Below are 21196 nucleotides of genomic sequence, written 5' to 3' on the forward strand. Positions count from 1 at the left end.
ACACTTATCAACAGTACATTCACAGATAATAAACCTTACTTTGTTTTTTATATTGTATGAAAAAAAAGAGAACGGAGAAAACACCCACGAAATGAACAATAAAGTTTATTGACACATGATAAAAAACTCGTTTTAAAGAACAGCAAGAGTTAAACACTCTTAATTAGATAATTGACAACAAGCTAATAACAAGCTGATCGATAGTCCATGTAAACATGACATGTGACCATCAAAACAACACATACGGCCGCAAACATCAGAACATAATTAGCATACAGCGGCTGACAGCGCCTGACTACGATTGTCTCGTTCATTCGATCAGATCAGTCGGTAGCTAGAGGAGGTGCAGTGCTAACGAATGGGCATCACTTTGTTTACGATCGACCTGCTGTACAATCAGATTTTGCGGTCGTTGGCCATACGACCGTGCGGCCGCAACGACCGACTCTGAATGAGGTCCTCTATTCCTTCCCAAAAAAGTGTTGCCAGGACAAATGCTTACAGCCTATGCTGGTAACAGCAAAATTAGTTTAAACAGCAGAGAAAAAGGCACTGTACGCACGTTCAATAATCTTTTCTACCAATAATTTCAATGTAAATAACTGTTGATAATAAAACATCCAACATTCTTACATTTTTCAGTGGTAAAAAAAAACTTTAATTCACAAAACAGTGTAAACACAGATGTGAAAACCATGTTAACAAGGACATTTTAATCCTAGCTGTATAATCATCACTCAGTTTGACTATATCAATATCAGGACATTCTTTGGTAAATAAGTCAGTGGAAATACACCTTCCTGTGTGATGACAGTGGGTAACATAACCTACAGGTCACATATTTGGGATGAACTGAGGCAGGTGACTTACAAGGTGCATAAAAGGGAAATCCTTGTGTACAGCAGAATTACAGGTCACAGATCCTCAGACTGAGAGAGAATATGTTGCTGCCTACTGTTGTTATTATTCTTGTCCTGCTTGGTCTGGTCTGCACAGCTTGGCTGAAAAAGTCCACCAAGGTGCAATCCCTTCTGCCACATGGCCCTCGACCTGTCCCACTGATAGGAAACATTCACCAAATGACAGCTGGAAAATTCCTGATCTCACTTCAAAAAGTAAGAATGATGCTTTGGGAAATTGAATATAAACATGTACAAAGCATGGGCAATTGTAGAGTAATTTTATTCCAACACTTATATTTCATTGTTTTGTATCTATGGATAAACTATTAAAATTAAACACTGCAAATAATATCAGTTCTGCTTGGTGTTGGATTTAAAGATTAATAGTCACTGTGTGCAATGGCAAATAGTTAAAAGTAGCAATTAACAGTTTGGTCCCTATAATACACATTTTCAGGATAATGTACCTTAATAAATATGTTTTCAATAGTTTGCTGTAATATAACCCTGTAACCTGTTTCAACATAAGTATTATTTATGTGCATTTGAAGAAAATAAATATGAGTACCAAGTGTATTTCGTAGAAACAATCACATTTAAAATATAGATATAAAAGCAGTACATTATTAAACTGGTCATAAAAGAAACATTAATATAGTGACAGTTTTTAAATCATAATAATATATTCTTGAAATGCACAGTAAAATAAAGTAGACACTTTGTTTTGCATTTTTGTATAATATGTATATGTTTATTATGAGTATTACGAGTACATGCCACACAATTTCTATTTAAAAATAAATAAATAAATATTTATAAAAAATACTATTAAATATTTTTGTAATTTTTTCTTTTTTTTAATTGTTTAAACCTTGTTACTTCACGTTCTCCAATAGGTTTCATACACTTACTGAAAACAATACTATTATTATTATTATAATTAAAAAAAAAAAAAACTCTTGTACCCAGATTAACTCTTGTCACCTTCATGGTTATACTTGAGAGGACTCTGAACTATCAGCTTGATGATGCCTTATAATTTGTTTAGGAACCCACTGAGATGTACCAAATCTTCTACACTGGCATAAAAATCTCTGAGATGTTCGTCAGTGTAAATAGATCCACCCAGGTCCAGGGTCCCAGGGATCCAACTTGCAGGGTTTAGCACAGGTCATTCCTGTATCACCCTGCAGCGTAAACGGCGCGATCTGGGTCACGATGACCCAGATCGTGCCACATGCCGCCTGATTGACAGGCTTCAGTATCACTTGGAGATGACATAACTGCAACGAGGGCCGGCCTGACCAGAACGAAGCAGCACACCCACCCTCTCTGCCTCCAGACCACTGCGGAGTGAGGTAAGAGGGTTATGAAGAGGAAAGGGAGGGGAGGTGCTGCTCACCTGCGTCTGAGAGCCGGGTCAGTGCTGACCCAGCTCCAGTGTGAATGGTGCGGCGCCACGGTGTAAAAGGGGGTCTGTCCCGGGTTTGCTCCGGATTGGAAACTCATTCCAAATCCTAGGTCAGACCCGGGACTGGTGTAAAAGGGGTATAAAGGTACAGGTGAAGAAGGTCCCTATAGCAACCAGTCAGCTCCTAGTGATCATTTTATAGAATGTACTTGATAAATGATATCTTGGTACTGATTGGTTGCTATGGTCAGCTTCACTTGTCGTCTTCAGAAGGTTTGATGCAGCTCTCCCATTGGCAGAAAACACTCTCATTAATAGTCGTAAATATTTAAACATATCCAAAAGAAATCTAACTTTGGTCATGTGAAGGTAGTTATGTGGCTACTATGAGGACAGTAATACATGTCCATTTGCTCTGCATTCCTTCATCTGGGGAAGTAGTTGTTTTGTAGACACTTGCAATGTGAACAGCATAATGCTGCAGCTTTATGTCGATGTAAAGTAGTACTAATACAAATGAAAATATATTAACTGTGTCAGTAGAATGCTATGTTTAAAGTTATACTGCCGACGAACTGGCCAATTCTGAGTTGGGAGCAAAACAAAAAAAAGCAAATAACTTTGTATCTGGGACAAATCTTGTTGCACCACAAGGGGCAAAAATATATTTTTGTTTTTCCTGCAGGGTAAATACTGACTGCTTTTGCATGTAGCCCACAAATACTGAACAGCTTTATTTTTACACTGCAATTTAGATTTCAGTTTGGACATGCCCCCTTCCAAATCTAAATCTCTCTCTGCACCTTTTAAATCTGCCCCCATCTGCAGTGCAACATGGTTTGCCAGTTGCACAGTTACTTACTCTCTTTTCGTTTTCTTCCCAACTCAGAATCAGCTTCAAAGATGGGAAGTTCAGAAAGTGGATAAAGAGCAAAATCATTTTCTTTGTTTTCACAATAGTAGGTACAGTGGGCCTGATTCAGACCCGGACGCTATTTGCAGCCCATCGCTGGCTAAAAGGGGCCGGCTAATTAAATCATGCGCTCGTACTGCGTCGCGTAATGCCACCCAGTAAGTAATAGCAAGCGGCCGCACTATGCGCTCGCACCTGTATAAAGACGCCCATTTGCCACTCGCAAAGGATTAATCGGGAACATCGAGACCCATTGGTGCTGCTTCCAGCGCTTGTGGTAGCCTTTTCCCACCACAACATTGCGAGCAGTTCAGGCTAAAATACAACCCAGTCATGTGTGTAATGACGCTACTTTGCTAATTATGCACACCCATTAATCTCCGTTCTGATGGTCGTTTACAAGCAGCTTCCCCTGTTACCACCCACAAACGGCACAATCTGTCACTCAAAATAGCGGCATGACTGCGGGCTACGGACGAGCACTTTCCCATCGCACTGACTGGTTCGCGACGTGCATTGCGAGTCATGCGCATGCACAGATTGCGGAAAATTGCTCAATGCGAGCAAGCACAGCATAGCGTCCGGGTCTAAATCAGGACCAGTGTTCACACACCAGTACGAGATCACTATAACAAGATCATTATAACAAAATGGTATAGAATCTTTAGTAACTCCTAGCTGCTTATCTACCTTTATATAGTATTATCTTATTATATTATTTTGATTTACATTTTTTACATTTTCAGTACAGGTGGCAGTTCTCGGTCATCTGATTAATGACACATATAGGTGAATGATCTGCCAGTAGACTCCTCACTTTCAGAAGGAAAATATATGGAAAGTTAAACATAAATGCAAAATATTACTGAATTTAGTTTAGAGATGTGTGCCATTTTTTTATTTTGGTTTTGCTTCTAATTCGTCGGCCAGTTTGGTTTTGCCGAACCGCTGTGACTGGTTTTGGTTTGGGATTTTTTCCAAAAATTGGCAAAAAAAACTAAAATCACATCATTTAAGCAGTGTTTGGTCCTAGAGTATTATTAACTGCAATAACCTTAATTTTCACTCATTTTCAGTCAATTCTGACCATCTTACAATATTGTTTTCAATATTCAATTTTGTGACTGGGTGAGAGCTGTCATACTTGCTTTCCCTTGCACAGGATTTTTTCACAGTCAATTGTCATTTGAAACTAGTCTTCTTAGTCCCCTTCTGGGATTAAGATCTAGAAGCAGCAGCAGGCCTAGCACTGAAAGATTCTTCTGAGGAATCCTGGATAGGGAACGAGTCACTTAGCCTGAACAAATTGGATGCAGGACTACCTCCGATCTTTACTGTGGATATTGAGGATTAAGGTGTTGGCGGTAAAGATTGTATTACACAAACAACATACTCAACATCCTCATTAGTGCCGGTGTCAGCTCCAGAAATATCCCCCTCATCCTCTTGTAATTCCTCAGTGGCATCCTCAATTTCTATGTCATCAGCTATATTTGTGCTGCTCATCCCAACATTTGCAGAGGGAGCAGAATTGATGGAAGGCAGCTTCTCTGCAAGTACAACAGTATCAGAAATGTCAGGCTCACACATTGTACTCGTGGACACACTTAGACTCTCCTCCGGGATTTGTGACATTTCTATTTCCGAACGCACACTTTGTTCTATTGCCTTAGTGGTTTTCATTTTTTTAGAACTCTTCTACACTCTCAGTGATAAGTTCTTGCATCGATATGAGAGGCAGAGGAAGATGCCTTACTGATACTTGCAGAACCACCACTCATAAATAGAGGCCAAGGCCTCAATCTTTCCTTGCCACTGTGTGTGGTGAATGGCATGTTGGTAATTTTATGTTTTTCTGAACCACACTTTCCCTTTCCTAGATGTGTTTTTTTTCTTTAGCAATGTATATTGTTTTTTATTTTATTTTAGATGCCCTAACTTAGAACCTCTATGCCTTGAGCATCGGCATTAGTAGATGACATTAAAGGATTAGAGTTGTCATCTTTACCGGTGGCAGCAGCTGCAGAGACAGTATTTTGTTACTCATCTTCTCTAAATGGAACATTATCCATTTTTTAATTTGCAGATCACTGCATGGTATATATATGCATGTGAGCAAAACAAAGCGCACCAAACAGTACAAACAATAGAAAAATATATATATTTGATGTATTCCTGTGCAGACTGGAGCCACAGGGCTTATATATACACATGAGCAAAACAAAGCACACAAAACAGTACAAACAATACAATGATTCTTTTTTTTTATGGCGCAGCTGTAATCCTGCATGGACTGGAGCCACAAGGCTTATATATGCACATGAGCAAAACACAGCACACTAAACAGTACAAACAATACCATTTTACTTTATGGCGCTGCTGTATTCCTGCATGGACTGAAGCCACAAGGCTTATATATGCACATGAACAAAACAAAGCGCACTAAACAGTACAAACAATACCATTTTACTTAATGGCACAGCTGTGCTCCTGCGTGGACTGGAGCCACAGGGTTTATATATGCAGGTGAGCAAAACAAAGCGCACCAAACAATATAAACAATACAATTATTTTTTTTTTTTATGTCACAGGCGAAGCTCTATTCAATCTATGTGGAGTCACAGGGCTTATATATGACTTACTGATGGAGTCTGGACACTGAACAGCCAATTCAGCAAAGTACAGAACATTCAGCAGAGTGCACCCCCTAAACACATTGACTAAGCAGCACAGCAACTTGTGATTTGTGAGTGTGGACATTGCACACAGCCTATACAGCGGAGTACAGCTCAGCATACAGCAGTGGGCACCCCCTATACACTACACATTGACTAAGCCGCACAGCCATTTGTGAGTCTGGACACAGCCTATACAGCAGAGTACAGCACAGCAGCGTGCACCACCCTATATACACATTAAATAAGCAGCACAGCCTATGCAGCAGAATACAGCACAGCAATGTGCGCCCCTATATATAGTTATACACAACATCACAGCGTATACAGCAGAGTTAAGCACACCATACAGCAACGTGCTTAACAAGAAAATGGCATGAGTCCCATCTATGTTGCCTTATAAAGAATCCAAATCCCGCGAGAATCCGATGCAGCAGGGATGACATTTTGCCTCTAACATTGGGAATCAGAGTAGATCCAAGCGGCGGCTCAGATCTTTCCGCAGCTCGGATCCCAATGTTCTGTTGTGTTCGGATTCCAAGGAATTCCAAGGAATCCAAACCGCTCATCTCTAATTTAGTTATGATGGGATCACCCACCTAATCTAAAGGGTTGTGCCCATCCAAAAACCATGAGCTGCTGGGTGTAGCAAGAACAGCTTTAACTGACCACATTTTCTACAATCCTTAGCTATACCTGTGAAAGTGTTTTAGATTTTACTTAGGATTCTTTTAAAGTAATGTTATCCGGCAGACTTCAGGGTTATTACAAATCACAAGGATGAAAACCAAGTAAGTTTCATATATAAAACATGAACTACTCATTCACTCCTGATTATCTGTGCAGTTTCAGGAGATATATGGACCAGTGTTCACTATATATATTGGAACTAAGCCCATGGTTGTGCTTTGCGGATATGATGTGGTGAAGGAGACCCTGATAGACAAGAAAGACATATTCAGTGTAAGAGGGGCAATGCCAGTGCATGACTATGTGCTGAAAGGATTTGGTGAGTTGTGATGTCATTTATAGATATATATATATATATATATATATATTATATAACCACTGTAATTATAAGTGCACTATTTACATGCCTACTGTATACTGTATAAAATCAGTATAGAGTATAAATTTGAAGAATTTGACTTTATATTGAATAGTGACATCTGGGAGGCTTACAGTTACTTCATGAACATTTCCTCCCCCCAGGTATCACTGGCAGCAATGGGGAACGCTGGAAACAAATGCGTCGTTTTGCACTTACCACTCTAAGGAATTTTGGAATGGGGAAGAGAAGCATAGAGGAGAGAATCCAGGAGGAGGCAAAGTGTCTTGTAGAGGAATTTGGCAAAACTGAAGGTGAAGACTTTGTGGATTATTCAGTAGATACCTCAAACCCCTTCTGTGTGTGTCACCCGGCAGTAGGAGGGGCAGATGCCATGTCTCATAGCTCCCTTCTGTCTGTGTCACCTGGCAGTAGGAGGGACAGGCCTCATGTCTCATAGCTCCCTTCTATATGTGTTACCCGGCAGTAGGAGGGACAGGCCCCATGTCTCATAGCACCCTTCTGTCTGTGTCACCTGCCAGTAGGAGGGACAGGCCTCATGTCTCATAGCTCCCTTCTATCTGTGTTACCTGGCAGTAGGAGGGACAGGACTCATGTCTTATAGCTCCCTTCTGTCTGTGTTACCTGGCAGTAGGAGGGACAGGCCCCATGTCTCATAGCTCCCATCTGTCTGTGTTACCCGGCAGTAGGAGGGGCAGATCCCATGTCTCATAGCTCCCTTCTGTCTGTGTCACCTGCCAGTAGGAGGGACAGGCCTCATGTCTCATAACTTCCTTGTGACTGTGTTACCCAGTAGTAGGAGGGACAGGCCTCATGTCTCATAGCTCCCTTCTGTCTGTGTTACTGGGCCGTAGGAAGGACAGGCCTCATATACATAGCTCTCTTCTGTCTGTGTTACTGGGAAGTAGGAGGGACAGGTAACATGTCTCATAGCTCTCTTCTGTCTGTGTTACTGGGGAAGTAGGAGGAACAGGTCCCATGTATCATAACTCCCTTTTTATGTGTTACCCAGCAGTAGGAAGGATAGGTCCCTTGTCTCATAGCTCTCTTCTGTCTGTGTTACCCGTCAGAATGAGGGACAGGCACCATGGCTCATAGCTCCCTTCTGTCTGTGTTACCCGGCAGAAGGAGGGGCAGATACCATGTCTCATAGCTCCCTTCTGTCTGTGTCACCTGCCAGTAGGAGAGACAGACCCAGTGTCTCATAGCTCCCTTCTGTCTGTGTCACCCTGCAGTAGAAGGGACAGGCCCCATGTCTTATAGCTCCCTTCTGTCTGTGTTACCCGGCAGTAGGAGGGGCAGGTCACATGTCTCATAGCTCCCTTCTGACTGTGTTACCCAGCAGTAGGAGGAGGGACAGGCATCATGTCTCATAGCTCCCTTCTGTCTGTGTCACCTGCCAGTAGGAGGGACAGGCCTCATGTCTCATAGCTCCTTCTGTCTGTGTAACTGGACAGTAGGAGGGACAGGTCCTATGTATCATAACTCCCTTTTTTCTGTGTTACCCGGCAGTAGGAATGACAGGTCCCATGTCTCATAGCTCCATTCTGTCTGTTTCACCACAGCATTAGGAGGGACAGGCCTCATGTCTCATAGCTCCCTTCTGTCTGTGTCACCTGGAAGTAGGAGGGACAGGCCTCATGTCTCATAGCTCCCTTCTATCTGTGTCACCCGGCAGTAGGAAGGACAGGCCTCATGTCTCATAGCTCCCTTCTGTCTGTGTCACCTGCCAGTAGGAGGGACAGGCCTCATGTCTCATAGCTCCCTTCTGTCTGTGTAACTGGGCAGTAGGAGGGACAGGCCTCATGTTCATAGCTCTCTTCTGTCTGTGTTACTGAGCAGTAGGAGGGACAGGTCCCATGGATCATAGCTCTCTTCTGTCTGTGTTACTGGGCAGTAGGAGGGACAGGTCCCATGTATCATAACTCCCTTTTTTATGTGTTACCCAGCAGTAGGAAGGACAGGTCCCATGTCTCATAGCTCTCTTCTGTCTGTGTTACTGGGCAGTAGGAGGGACACGTCCCATGTATCATAGCTCCCTTCTGACTGTGTTACCCGGCAGTTGGAGAGACAGGACTCATGTCTCATAACTCCCTTCTGACTGCGTTACCCGGCAGTAGGAGGGACAGGCCTCATGTCTCATAACGCCCTTCTCACTGTTTTACCCGGCAGTAGTAGGGACAGGACTCATGTCTCATAGCTCCCTTCTGACTGTGTTACTCGACAGTAGGAGGGGCAGGCCTCATGTCTCTAAGCTCCTTTCTGTCTGTGTCACCTGCCAGTAGGAGGGACAGGCCTCATGTCTCATAGCTCCTTCTGTCTGTGTAACTGGACAGTAGGAGGGACAGGTCCTATGTATCATAACTCCCTTTTTTCTGTGTTACCCGGCAGTAGGAATGACAGGTCCCATGTCTCATAGCTCCATTCTGTCTGTTTCACCACAGCATTAGGAGGGACAGGCCTCATGTCTCATAGCTCCCTTCTGTCTGTGTCACCTGGAAGTAGGAGGGACAGGCCTCATGTCTCATAGCTCCCTTCTATCTGTGTCACCCGGCAGTAGGAAGGACAGGCCTCATGTCTCATAGCTCCCTTCTGTCTGTGTCACCTGCCAGTAGGAGGGACAGGCCTCATGTCTCATAGCTCCCTTCTGTCTGTGTAACTGGGCAGTAGGAGGGACAGGCCTCATGTTCATAGCTCTCTTCTGTCTGTGTTACTGAGCAGAAGGAGGGACAGGTCCCATGGATCATAGCTCTCTTCTGTCTGTGTTACTGGGCAGTAGGAGGGACAGGTCCCATGTATCATAACTCCCTTTTTTATGTGTTACCCAGCAGTAGGAAGGACAGGTCCCATGTCTCATAGCTCTCTTCTGTCTGTGTTACTGGGCAGTAGGAGGGACACGTCCCATGTATCATAGCTCCCTTCTGACTGTGTTACCCGGCAGTAGGAGAGACAGGACTCATGTCTCATAACTCCCTTCTGACTGCGTTACCCGGCAGTAGGAGGGACAGGCCTCATGTCTCATAACGCCCTTCTCACTGTTTTACCCGGCAGTAGTAGGGACAGAACTCATGTCTCATAGCTCCCTTCTGACTGTGTTACTCGACAGTAGGAGGGGCAGGCCTCATGTCTCTAAGCTCCTTTCTGTCTGTGTTACCCAATAATAGGAGAGACATGCCCATTGTCTTACAACTCCCTTCTGTCTATGTTACCTGGGAATAGGAGGGACAGGCCCCAAGTCTCATAGCTCCCTTTTCTCTGTGATACTGGGCAGTAGGAGGGACAGGTCCCATGTATCATAGCTCCCTTTTTTCTGTGTTACCCGGCAGTAGGAAGGACAGGTCCCATGTCTCATAGCTCCCTTCTGTCTGTTTCACCCCGGCAGTAGAAGGGACAGGCCTCATGTCTCATAGCTCCCTTCTGTCTGTGTCACCTGGAATTAGGAGGGACAGGCCTCATGTCTCATAGCTCCCTTCTGTCTGTGTCTCCCGGCAGTAGGAAGGACAGGCCTCATGTCTGATAGCTTCCTTCTGTCTGTGTCACCTGCCAGTTGAAGGGACATGCCTCATTTCTCATAGCTCCCTTCTGTCTGTGTTACTGGGCAGTAGGAGAGACAGGCCTTATGTTCATAGCTTCCTTCAGTCTGTGTTACCCAGCAGTAGGAGAGACAGGCCACATGTATCATAGCTCTCTTCTGTCTGTGTTATTGGGCAGTAGAAGGGAAAGATCCCATATCTCATAGCTCCCTTCTATCTGTGTTAACTGGCAGTAGGAGGGGCAGGCCCCATGTCTCATAGCTCCCTTCTGTCTGTGTCACCCTGCAGTAGAAGGGACAGGCCCCATGTCTTATAGCTCCCTTCTGTCTGTGTTACCCGGCAATAGGAGGGACAGGCCTCATGTCTCAAAGCTCCCTTCTGTCTGTGTCACCCTGCAGTAGAAAGACAGGCCCCATGTCTCATAACTTCCTTTTGTCTGTGTTACCCGGCAATAGGAGGGGCAGGCCTCATGTCTCATAGCTCCCTTCTGTTTGTGTTACCTGTAAGTAGGAGGGGCAGGTCACATGTCTCATAGCTCCCTTCAGTCTGTCTCACACGGCAGTAGGAGGGGCAGATCCCATGTCTCATAGCTCCCTTCTGTCTGTGTCACCTGGCAGTCGGAGAGGCAAGCCTCATGTCTCATAACTCCCTTATGTCTGTGTTACCGTGCAGTAGGAGGGACAGGCACCATGTCTCATAGCTCCCTTCTGTCTGTGTTACCCGGCAGTAGGCAGTAGGAGGGGCAGATCCCTTGTCTCATAGCTCTCTTCTGTCTGTGCCACCTGGCAGTAGGAGGGACAGGCCTCATGTCTCATAGCTCCCTTCTGTCTGTGTTACCCGGCAGTATGAGGGGCAGGCCTCATGTCTCATAGCTCCCTTCTGTCTGTGTCACCTGGCAGTAGGAGGGACAGGCCTCATGTCTCATATCTCCCTTCTATCTTTGTTACCCGGCAGTGGGAGGGTCAGATCCAATAGCTCTCTTCTGTCTGTGTCACCTGCCAGTAGGAGGGACAGGCCTCATGTCTCATAGCCCCTTCTGTCTTTGTTACTGGGCTGTAGGAGTTACAGGTCCCATGTCTCATAGCTCCCTTCTCTCTGTGTTACTGGGCAGTAGGAAGGACAGGTCCCATGTATCATAACTCCCTTCTGACTGTGCTACCCGGCAGTAGGAGGGACAGGCCCCATGTCTCATTACTCCCTCTCTGTGTTACTGGGCAGTAGGAGGGACAGGTCCTATGTATCATAACTCCCTTCTGACTGTGTTTCTCGGCAGTAGGAGGGACAGGACTCATGTCCCTTAGCTCCCTTCTGACTATGTTACCTGTCTGTAGGAGGGGCAGGTCCCATGTCTTATAGCTCCCTTCTGTCTGTGTTAACCGGCAGTAGGAAGGACAGGCCACATGTCGCATTGCTCCCTTCTGTCTGTGTCACCTGCCAGTAGGAGGGACAGGCCTCATGTCTCATAGCTCCCTTCTGACTGTGTTACCCGGCAGTAGGAGGGACAGGCCTCATGTCTCATAGCTCCCTTCTGTCTGTGTCACCTGCCAGAAGGAGGGACAGGCCTCATGTCTCATAGCTCCCTTCTGTCTGTGTTACTGGGCAGTAGGAGGGACAGGCCTCATGTCTCATTGCTCTCTTCTGTCTGTGTTACTGGGCAGTAGGAGGAACAGGTCCCATGTCTCATAGATCCCTTCTCTCTGTGTTACCTGGCAGTAGGAGGCAGTAGTATCATAACTCCCTTCTGACTGTGGGTCTGATTCAGAGCCGGACGCTATTTGCCCTCGCTCGTTCAGAAAAAAGGGGTGGCTATTCAAATGAACCGTTCTCTCTTTGCGGTCTGTCAATGCCTCTAGGTCTGAATGAGCGAACAAAACATGCGGTCATTTTTTGGAAAAATACGCCCCCTGGCCGCTCGCATCCTACGTCATGTCCGCTATTTATTAGATTAATCGAATACATCGAACAGCGTATGAACTGCTCGCTATTCTTGTGGTTGGTTTTTCCTACGGCAATCTTGCGAGCAGTTCTGGCTATAAAACAACCAAGTGACGAGGTCAATGACGCTGCTGTATTAATTATGCACACACTTAAAACGCCCGTTTTGATCTTTAAGCACGCCTGCATTCTGAATTCCACTCCCCGTTTTCAAGCACCTTCCCCTGTTACCACACACATATGCCTCATTCTGTCACTCAAAATAGCAGGCATTCGCTATTTAGCGAACAAATGATTTTTGGCCGCACTGACTGGTTCGTGCATGCGTAATACGATCCTTGCGCATGCGCAGTTGTGCGAACATCGCTCGGAATGAACGAGCGGCCACTTACGAGTGGCTCTGAATGAAGCTCTATGTTACCAGGCAGTAGGAAGAACAGGCCCCATGTCTCATAGCTCTCTTCTGTATGTGTTACTAGGCAGTAGAAGGGACAGGTCCCATGTCTCATAGCTCCCTTCTGTCTGTGTCACCCTGCAGCAGAAGGGACAGACCCCATGTCTCATAGCTCCATTCTGACTGTGTTGTCCGGCAGTAGGAGGGGCAATCCCATGTCTCATAGCTCCCTTCTGTCTGTGTTACCCGGAAGAAGGAGGGACAGGCCCCATGTCTCATACCTCACTTCTGTCTGTGTTACCCAGCAGTAGGAGGGGCAGATCCCATGTCTCATAGCTCCCTTCTGTCTCTATCACCTGTCAGTAGGAGGGACAGGCCTCATGTCTCATAGCTAACTTCTGACTGTGTTCCCCGGTAGTAGGAGGAACAGGCCTCATGTCTCATAGCTCTCTTCTGTCTGTGTTACTGGGCAGTAGGAGGGACAGGTCCCATGTCTCATAGCTCCCTTCTCTAAGTGTTACTGGGCAGTAGAAGGGACAGGCCCCATGTCTCATATCTCTCTTCTGTCTGTGTTACCCGGCAGTAGGAAGGGCAGGTCCCATGTCTCATAGCTCACTTCTGTCTGTGTTAGCCAGCAGTAGGAGGTACAGGCTCCATTTCTCATAGCTCCCTTCTGTCTATGTTTCCTGGCAGTAGGATTGGCAGGCCTCATGTCTCATAGCTCCCTTCTGTTTGTGTTACCCGGCAGTAGGAGGGACAGGTCCCATGTCTCAAAGCTCCCTTCTGTCTGTGTCACCCTGCATTAGGAGGGACAGGCTCAGTGTCTCATAGCTCCCGTCTGTCTGTGTAACCCGGCAGTAGGAGGAGCAGATCCCATGTCTCATAGCTCCCTTCTGTCTGAGTCACCTGGCAGTAGGAGAGGCAAGCCTCATGTCTCATAGCTCCCTTCTGTCTGTGTTACTGTGCAGTAGGAGGGACAGGCCCCATGTCTCATAGCTTCCTTCTGTCTGTGTTACCCGGCAGTAGGCAGTAGGAGGGCCAGATCCCATATCTCATAGCTCCCTTCTGTCTGTGTCACATGGCAGTAGGAGGGACAGGTCTCATGTCTCACAGCTCCCTTCTGTCAGTGTTTCCGGGCAGTAGGAGTGACAGGCCCCATGTCTCATAGCTCCCTTCTGTCTGTGTCACCTGGCAGTAGGAGGGACAGGCCACATGTCTCATACCTCACTTCTGTCTGTGTTCCCCGGCAGTAGGAGGGGCAGATCCCATGTCTCATAGCTCCCATCTGTCTGTGTCACCAGCCAGTAGGAGGTACTGTCCTCATGTCTCATAGCTACAATCTGACTGTGTTGCCCAGCAGTAGGAGGGACAGGCCTCATGACTCATAGCTCCCTTCTGTATGTGTTAACCGGCAGTAGGAGGGATAGATCCCATGTCTCATAGCTCCCTTCTCTCTGTGTTACTGGGCAGTAGGAGGGACAGGACTCATGTCTCATAGCTCCCTTCTGACTGTGTTACCCGGCAGTAGGAGGGGCAGGTCCCATGTCTCATACCTCACTTCTGTCTGTGGTACCCGGCAGTTGAAGGGGCAGATCCCATGTCTCATAGCTCCCATCTGTCTGTGTCACCTGGCAGTAGGAGGGACAGGCCTCATGTCTCATATCTCCCTTCTATCTTTGTTACCCGGCAGTGGGAGGGACAGATCCCATGTCTCATAGCTCCCTTCTGTCTGTGTCACCTGCCAGTAGGAGGGACAGGCATCATGTCTCATAGCCCCTTCTGTCTTTGTTACTGGGCTGTAGGAGTTACAGGTCCCATGTCTCATAGCTCCCTTCTCTCTGTGTTACTGGGCAGTAGGAAGGACAGGTCCCATGTATCATAACTCCCTTCTGACTGTGCTACCCGGCAGTAGGAGGGACAGTCCCCATGTCTCATTACTCCCTCTCTGTGTTACTGGGCAGTAGGAGGGACAGGTCCTATGTATCATAACTCCCTTCTGACTGTGTTTCTCGGCAGTAGGAGGGACAGGACTCATGTCTCTTAGCTCCCTTCTGACTATGTTACCCGTCTGTAGGAGGGGCAGGTCCCATGTCTTATAGCTCCCTTCTGTCTGTGTTAACCGGCAGTAGGAAGGACAGGCCACATGTCGCATTGCTCCCTTCTGTCTGTGTCACCTGCCAGTAGGAGGGACAGGCCTCATGTCTCATAGCTCCCTTCTGACTGTGTTACCCGGCAGTAGGAGGGACAGGCCTCATGTCTCATAGCTCCTTTCTGTCTGTGTCACCTGCCAGAAGGAGGGACAGGCCTCATGTCTCATAGCTACCTTCTGTCTGTGTTACTGGGCAGTAGGAGGGACAGGCCTCATGTCTCATTGCTCTCTTCTGTCTGTGTTACTGGGCAGTAGGAGGAACAGGTCCCATGTCTCATAGATCCCTTCTCTCTGTGTTACCTGACAGTAGGAGGCAGTAGTATCATAACTCCCTTCTGACTGTGGGTCTGATTCAGAGCCGGACGCTATTTGCCCTCGCTCGTTCAGAAAAAAGGTGTGGCTATTCAAATGAACCGTTCTCTCTTTGCGGTCTGTCAACGCCTCTAGGTCTGAATGAGCGAACAAAACATGCGGTCATTTTTTGGAAAAATACGCCCCCTGGCCGCTCGCATCCTACGTCATGTCCGCTATTTATTAGATTAATCGAATACATCGAACAGCGTATGAACTGCTCGCTATTCTTGTGGTTGGTTTTTCCTACGGCAATCTTGCGAGCAGTTCTGGCTATAAAACAACCAAGTGACGAGGTCAATGACGCTGCTGTATTAATTATGCACACACTTAAAACGCCCGTTTTGATCTTTAAGCACGCCTGCATTCTGAATTCCACTCCCCGTTTTCAAGCACCTTCCCCTGTTACCTCACACATATGCCTCATTCTGTCACTCAAAATAGCAGGCATTCGCTATTTAGCGAACAAACGATTTTTGGCCGCACTGACTGGTTCGTGCATGCGTAATACGATCCTTGCGCATGCGGAGTTGTGCGAACATCGCTCGGAATGAACGAGCGGCCGCTTACGAGTGGCTCTGAATGAAGCTCTATGTTACCAGGCAGTAGGAAGAACAGGCCCCATGTCTCAGAGCTCTCTTCTGTATGTGTTACTAGGCAGTAGAAGGGACAGGTCCCATGTCTCATAGCTCCCTTCTGTCTGTGTCACCCTGCAGCAGAAGGGACAGACCCCATGTCTCATAGCTCCATTCTGACTGTGTTGTCCTGCAGTAGGAGGGGCAAGTCCCATGTCTCATAGCTCCCTTCTGTCTGTGTTACCCGGAAGAAGGAGGGACAGGCCCCATGTCTCATACCTCACTTCTGTCTGTGTTACCCAGCAGTAGGAGGGGCAGATCCCATGTCTCATAGCTCCCTTCTGTCTCTATCACCTGTCAGTAGGAGGGACAGGCCTCATGTCTCATAGCTACCTTCTGACTGTGTTCCCCGGTAGTAGGAGGAACAGGCCTCATGTCTCATAGCTCCCTTCTCTAAGTGTTACTGGGCAGTAGAAGGGACAGGCCCCATGTCTCATATCTCTCTTCTGTCTGTGTTACCCGGCAGTAGGAAGGGCAGGTCCCATGTCTCATAGCTCCCTTCTGTCTGTGTTAGCCAGCAGTAGGAGGTACAGGCTCCATTTCTCATAGCTCCCTTCTGTCTATGTTTCCTGGCAGTAGGAGTGGCAGGCCTCATGTCTCATAGCTCCCTTCTGTTTGTGTTACCCGGCAGTAGGAGGGACAGGTCCCATGTCTCAAAGCTCCCTTCTGTCTGTGTCACCCTGCATTAGGAGGGACAGGCTCAGTGTCTCATAGCTCCTGTCTGTCTGTGTAACCCGGCAGTAGGAGGAGCAGATCCCATGTCTCATAGCTCCCTTCTGTCTGAGTCACCTGGCAGTAGGAGAGGCAAGCCTCATGTCTCATAGCTCCCTTCTGTCTGTGTTACTGTGCAGTAGGAGGGACAGGCCCCATGTCTCATAGCTTCCTTCTGTCTGTGTTACCCGGCAGTAGGCAGTAGGAGGGACAGATCCCATATCTCATAGCTCCCTTCTGTCTGTGTCACATGGCAGTAGGAGGGACAGGTCTCATGTCTCACAGCTCCCTTCTGTCAGTGTTTCCGGGCAGTAGGAGTGACAGGCCCCATGTCTCATAGCTCCCTTCTGTCTGTGTCACCTGGCAGTAGGAGGGACAGGCCACATGTCTCATACCTCACTTCTGTCTGTGTTCCCCGGCAGTAGGAGGGGCAGATCCCATGTCTCATAGCTCCCTTCTGTCTGTGTCACCAGCCAGTAGGAGGTACTGTCCTCATGTCTCATAGCTACAATCTGACTGTGTTGCCCAGCAGTAGGAGGGACAGGCCTCATGACTCATAGCTCCCTTCTGTATGTGTTACCCGGCAGTAGGAGGGATAGATCCCATGTCTCATAGCTCCCTTCTCTCTGTGTTACTGGGCAGTAGGAGGGACAGGACTCATGTCTCATAGCTCCCTTCTGACTGTGTTACCCGGCAGTAGGAGGGGCAGGTCCCATGTCTCATAGCTCCCATCTGTCTGTGTCACCTGCCAGTAGGAGGTACTGTCCTCATGTCTCATAGCTACAATCTGACTGTGTTGCCCAGCAGTAGGAGGGACAGGCCTCATGACTCATAGCTCCCTTCTGTATGTGTTACCCGGCAGTAGGAGGGATAGATCCCATGTCTCATAGCTCCCTTCTCTCTGTGTTACTGGGCAGTAGGAGGGACAGGACTCATGTCTCATAGCTCCCTTCTGACTGTGTTACCCGGCAGTAGGAGGGGCAGGTCCCATGTCTCATACCTCACTTCTGTCTGTGGTACCCGGCAGTTGAAGGGGCAGATCCCATGTCTCATAGCTCCCATCTGTCTGTGTCACCTGGCAGTAGGAGGGACAGGCCTCATGTCTCATATCTCCCTTCTATCTTTGTTACCCGGCAGTGGGAGGGGCAGATCCCATGTCTCATAGCTCCCTTCTGTCTGTGTCACCTGCCAGTAGGAGGGACAGGCATCATGTCTCATAGCCCCTTCTGTCTTTGTTACTGGGCTGTAGGAGTTACAGGTCCCATGTCTCATAGCTCCCTTCTCTCTGTGTTACTGGGCAGTAGGAAGGACAGGTCCCATGTATCATAACTCCCTTCTGACTGTGCTACACGGCAGTAGGAGGGACAGGCCCCATGTCTCATTACTCCCTCTCTGTGTTACTGGGCAGTAGGAGGGACAGGTCCTATGTATCATAACTCCCTTCTGACTGTGTTTCTCGGCAGTAGGAGGGACAGGACTCATGTCTCTTAGCTCCCTTCTGACTATGTTACCCGTCTGTAGGAAGGGCAGGTCCCATGTCTTATAGCTCCCTTCTGTCTGTGTTAACCGGCAGTAGGAAGGACAGGCCACATGTCACATTGCTCCCTTCTGTCTGTGTCACCTGCCAGTAGGAGGGACAGGCCTCATGTCTCATAGCTCCCTTCTGACTGTGTTACCCGGCAGTAGGAGGGACAGGCCTCATGTCTCATAGCTCCTTTCTGTCTGTGTCACCTGCCAGAAGGAGGGACAGGCCTCATGTCTCATAGCTACCTTCTGTCTGTGTTACTGGGCAGTAGGAGGGACAGGCCTCATGTCTCATTGCTCTCTTCTGTCTGTGTTACTGGGCAGTAGGAGGAACAGGTCCCTTGTCTCATAGATCCCTTCTCTCTGTGTTACCTGACAGTAGGAGGCAGTAGTATCATAACTCCCTTCTGACTGTGGGTCTGATTCAGAGCCGGACGCTATTTGCCCTCGCTCGTTCAGAAAAAAGGTGTGGCTATTCAAATGAACCGTTCTCTCTTTGCGGTCTGTCAACGCCTCTAGGTCTGAATGAGCGAACAAAACATGCGGTCATTTTTTGGAAAAATACGCCCCCTGGCCGCTCGCATCCTACGTCATGTCCGCTATTTATTAGATTAATCGAATACATCGAACAGCGTATGAACTGCTCGCTATTCTTGTGGTTGGTTTTTCCTACGGCAATCTTGCGAGCAGTTCTGGCTATAAAACAACCCAGTGACGAGGTCAATGACGCTGCTGTATTAATTATGCACACACTTAAAACGCCCGTTTTGATCTTTAAGCACGCCTGCATTCTGAATTCCACTCCCCGTTTTCAAGCACCTTCCCCTGTTACCACACACATATGCCTCATTCTGTCACTCAAAATAGCAGGCATTCGCTATTTAGCGAACAAACGATTTTTGGCCGCACTGACTGGTTCGTGCATGCGTAATACGATCCTTGCGCATGCGCAGTTGTGCGAACATCGCTCGGAATGAACGAGCGGCCGCTTACGAGTGGCTCTGAATGAAGCTCTATGTTACCAGGCAGTAGGAAGAACAGGCCCCATGTCTCAGAGCTCTCTTCTGTATGTGTTACTAGGCAGTAGAAGGGACAGGTCCCATGTCTCATAGCTCCCTTCTGTCTGTGTCACCCTGCAGCAGAAGGGACAGACCCCATGTCTCATAGCTCCATTCTGACTGTGTTGTCCTGCAGTAGGAGGGGCAAGTCCCATGTCTCATAGCTCCCTTCTGTCTGTGTTACCCGGAAGAAGGAGGGACAGGCCCCATGTCTCATACCTCACTTCTGTCTGTGTTACCCAGCAGTAGGAGGGGCAGATCCCATGTCTCATAGCTCCCTTCTGTCTCTATCACCTGTCAGTAGGAGGGACAGGCCTCATGTCTCATAGCTACCTTCTGACTGTGTTCCCCGGTAGTAGGAGGAACAGGCCTCATGTCTCATAGCTCCCTTCTCTAAGTGTTACTGGGCAGTAGAAGGGACAGGCCCCATGTCTCATATCTCCCTTCTGTTTGTGTTACCCGGCAGTAGGAGGGACAGGTCCCATGTCTCAAAGCTCCCTTCTGTCTGTGTCACCCTGCATTAGGAGGGACAGGCTCAGTGTCTCATAGCTCCCATCTGTCTGTGTAACCCGGCAGTAGGAGGAGCAGATCCCATGTCTCATAGCTCCCTTCTGTCTGAGTCACCTGGCAGTAGGAGAGGCAAGCCTCATGTCTCATAGCTCCCTTCTGTCTGTGTTACTGTGCAGTAGGAGGGACAGGCCCCATGTCTCATAGCTTCCTTCTGTCTGTGTTACCCGGCAGTAGGCAGTAGGAGGGACAGATCCCATATCTCATAGCTCCCTTCTGTCTGTGTCACATGGCAGTAGGAGGGACAGGTCTCATGTCTCACAGCTCCCTGCTGTCAGTGTTTCCGGGCAGTAGGAGTGACAGGCCTCATGTTCATAGCTCCCTTCTGTCTGTGTTACCTGGCAGTAGGAGGGGCAGGCCCCATGTCTCATAGCTCCCTTCTGTCTGTATTACCTGGCAGTAGGAGGGGCAGGTCCCATGTCTCCTAGCTCCCTGCTGTCTGTGTCACCTGCCAGAAGGAGGGACAGGCCTCATGTCTCATAGCTCCCTTCTGTCTGTGTTACTGGGCAGTAGGAGGGACAGGCCTCATGTCTCATAGCTCTCTTCTGTCTGTGTTACTGGGCAGTAGGAGGGACAGGTTCCATGTATCCCTTCTCTCTGTGTTACTGGGCAGTAGGAGGTAGAGGCACCATGTATCATAACTCCCTTCTGACTGTGTTACCCAGCAGTAGGAGGGACAGGACTCATGCCTCATAGCTCCCTTCTGTCTGTGTCACCTGCCAGTAGGAGGGACAGGCCTCTTGTCTCATAGCTCCCTTCTGACTGTGTTACCCGGCAGTAGGAGGGACAGGCCTCATGTCTCATAGCTCCTTTCTGTCTGTGTCACCTGCCAGAAGGAGGGACAGGCCTCATGTCTCATAGCTACCTTCTGTCTGTGTTACTGGGCAGTAGGAGGGACAGGCCTCATGTCTCATTGCTCTCTTCTGTCTGTGTTACTGGGCAGTAGGAGGAACAGGTCCCATGTCTCATAGATCCCTTCTCTCTGTGTTACCTGACAGTAGGAGGCAGTAGTATCATAACTCCCTTCTGACTGTGGGTCTGATTCAGAGCCGGACGCTATTTGCCCTCGCTCGTTCAGAAAAAAGGTGTGGCTATTCAAATGAACCGTTCTCTCTTTGCGGTCTGTCAACGCCTCTAGGTCTGAATGAGCGAACAAAACATGCGGTCATTTTTTGGAAAAATACGCCCCCTGGCCGCTCGCATCCTACGTCATGTCCGCTATTTATTAGATTAATCGAATACATCGAACAGCGTATGAACTGCTCGCTATTCTTGTGGTTGGTTTTTCCTACGGCAATCTTGCGAGCAGTTCTGGCTATAAAACAACCAAGTGACGAGGTCAATGACGCTGCTGTATTAATTATGCACA

General features: G+C 47.8%; 1 protein-coding gene across 2 annotated transcripts in view; it reads left to right on the top strand.

The window, feature by feature from the left end:
• Positions 1-941: 941 nt before the first annotated feature.
• Positions 942-21196, top strand: part of LOC148518779 (cytochrome P450 2C5-like) — a 121092-nt gene continuing 100837 nt past the window's right edge. Inside the window, exons 1-3 of one of the 2 annotated variants that reach the window (XM_088477129.1) lie at positions 942-1115; positions 6748-6910; positions 7114-7274. In XM_088477129.1, coding sequence (XP_088333255.1) covers positions 942-1115; positions 6748-6910; positions 7114-7274 — 498 coding nt within the window. The remainder of the gene's footprint in view (positions 1116-6747; positions 6911-7113; positions 7275-21196) is intronic. The other variant, XM_088477130.1, reaches the window with a different exon arrangement.

This window comes from Taudactylus pleione, unplaced genomic scaffold (assembly GCF_031769625.1).
Source record: "Taudactylus pleione unplaced genomic scaffold, aTauple2 ptg000199l, whole genome shotgun sequence".
NCBI lineage: Eukaryota > Metazoa > Chordata > Amphibia > Anura > Myobatrachidae > Taudactylus > Taudactylus pleione.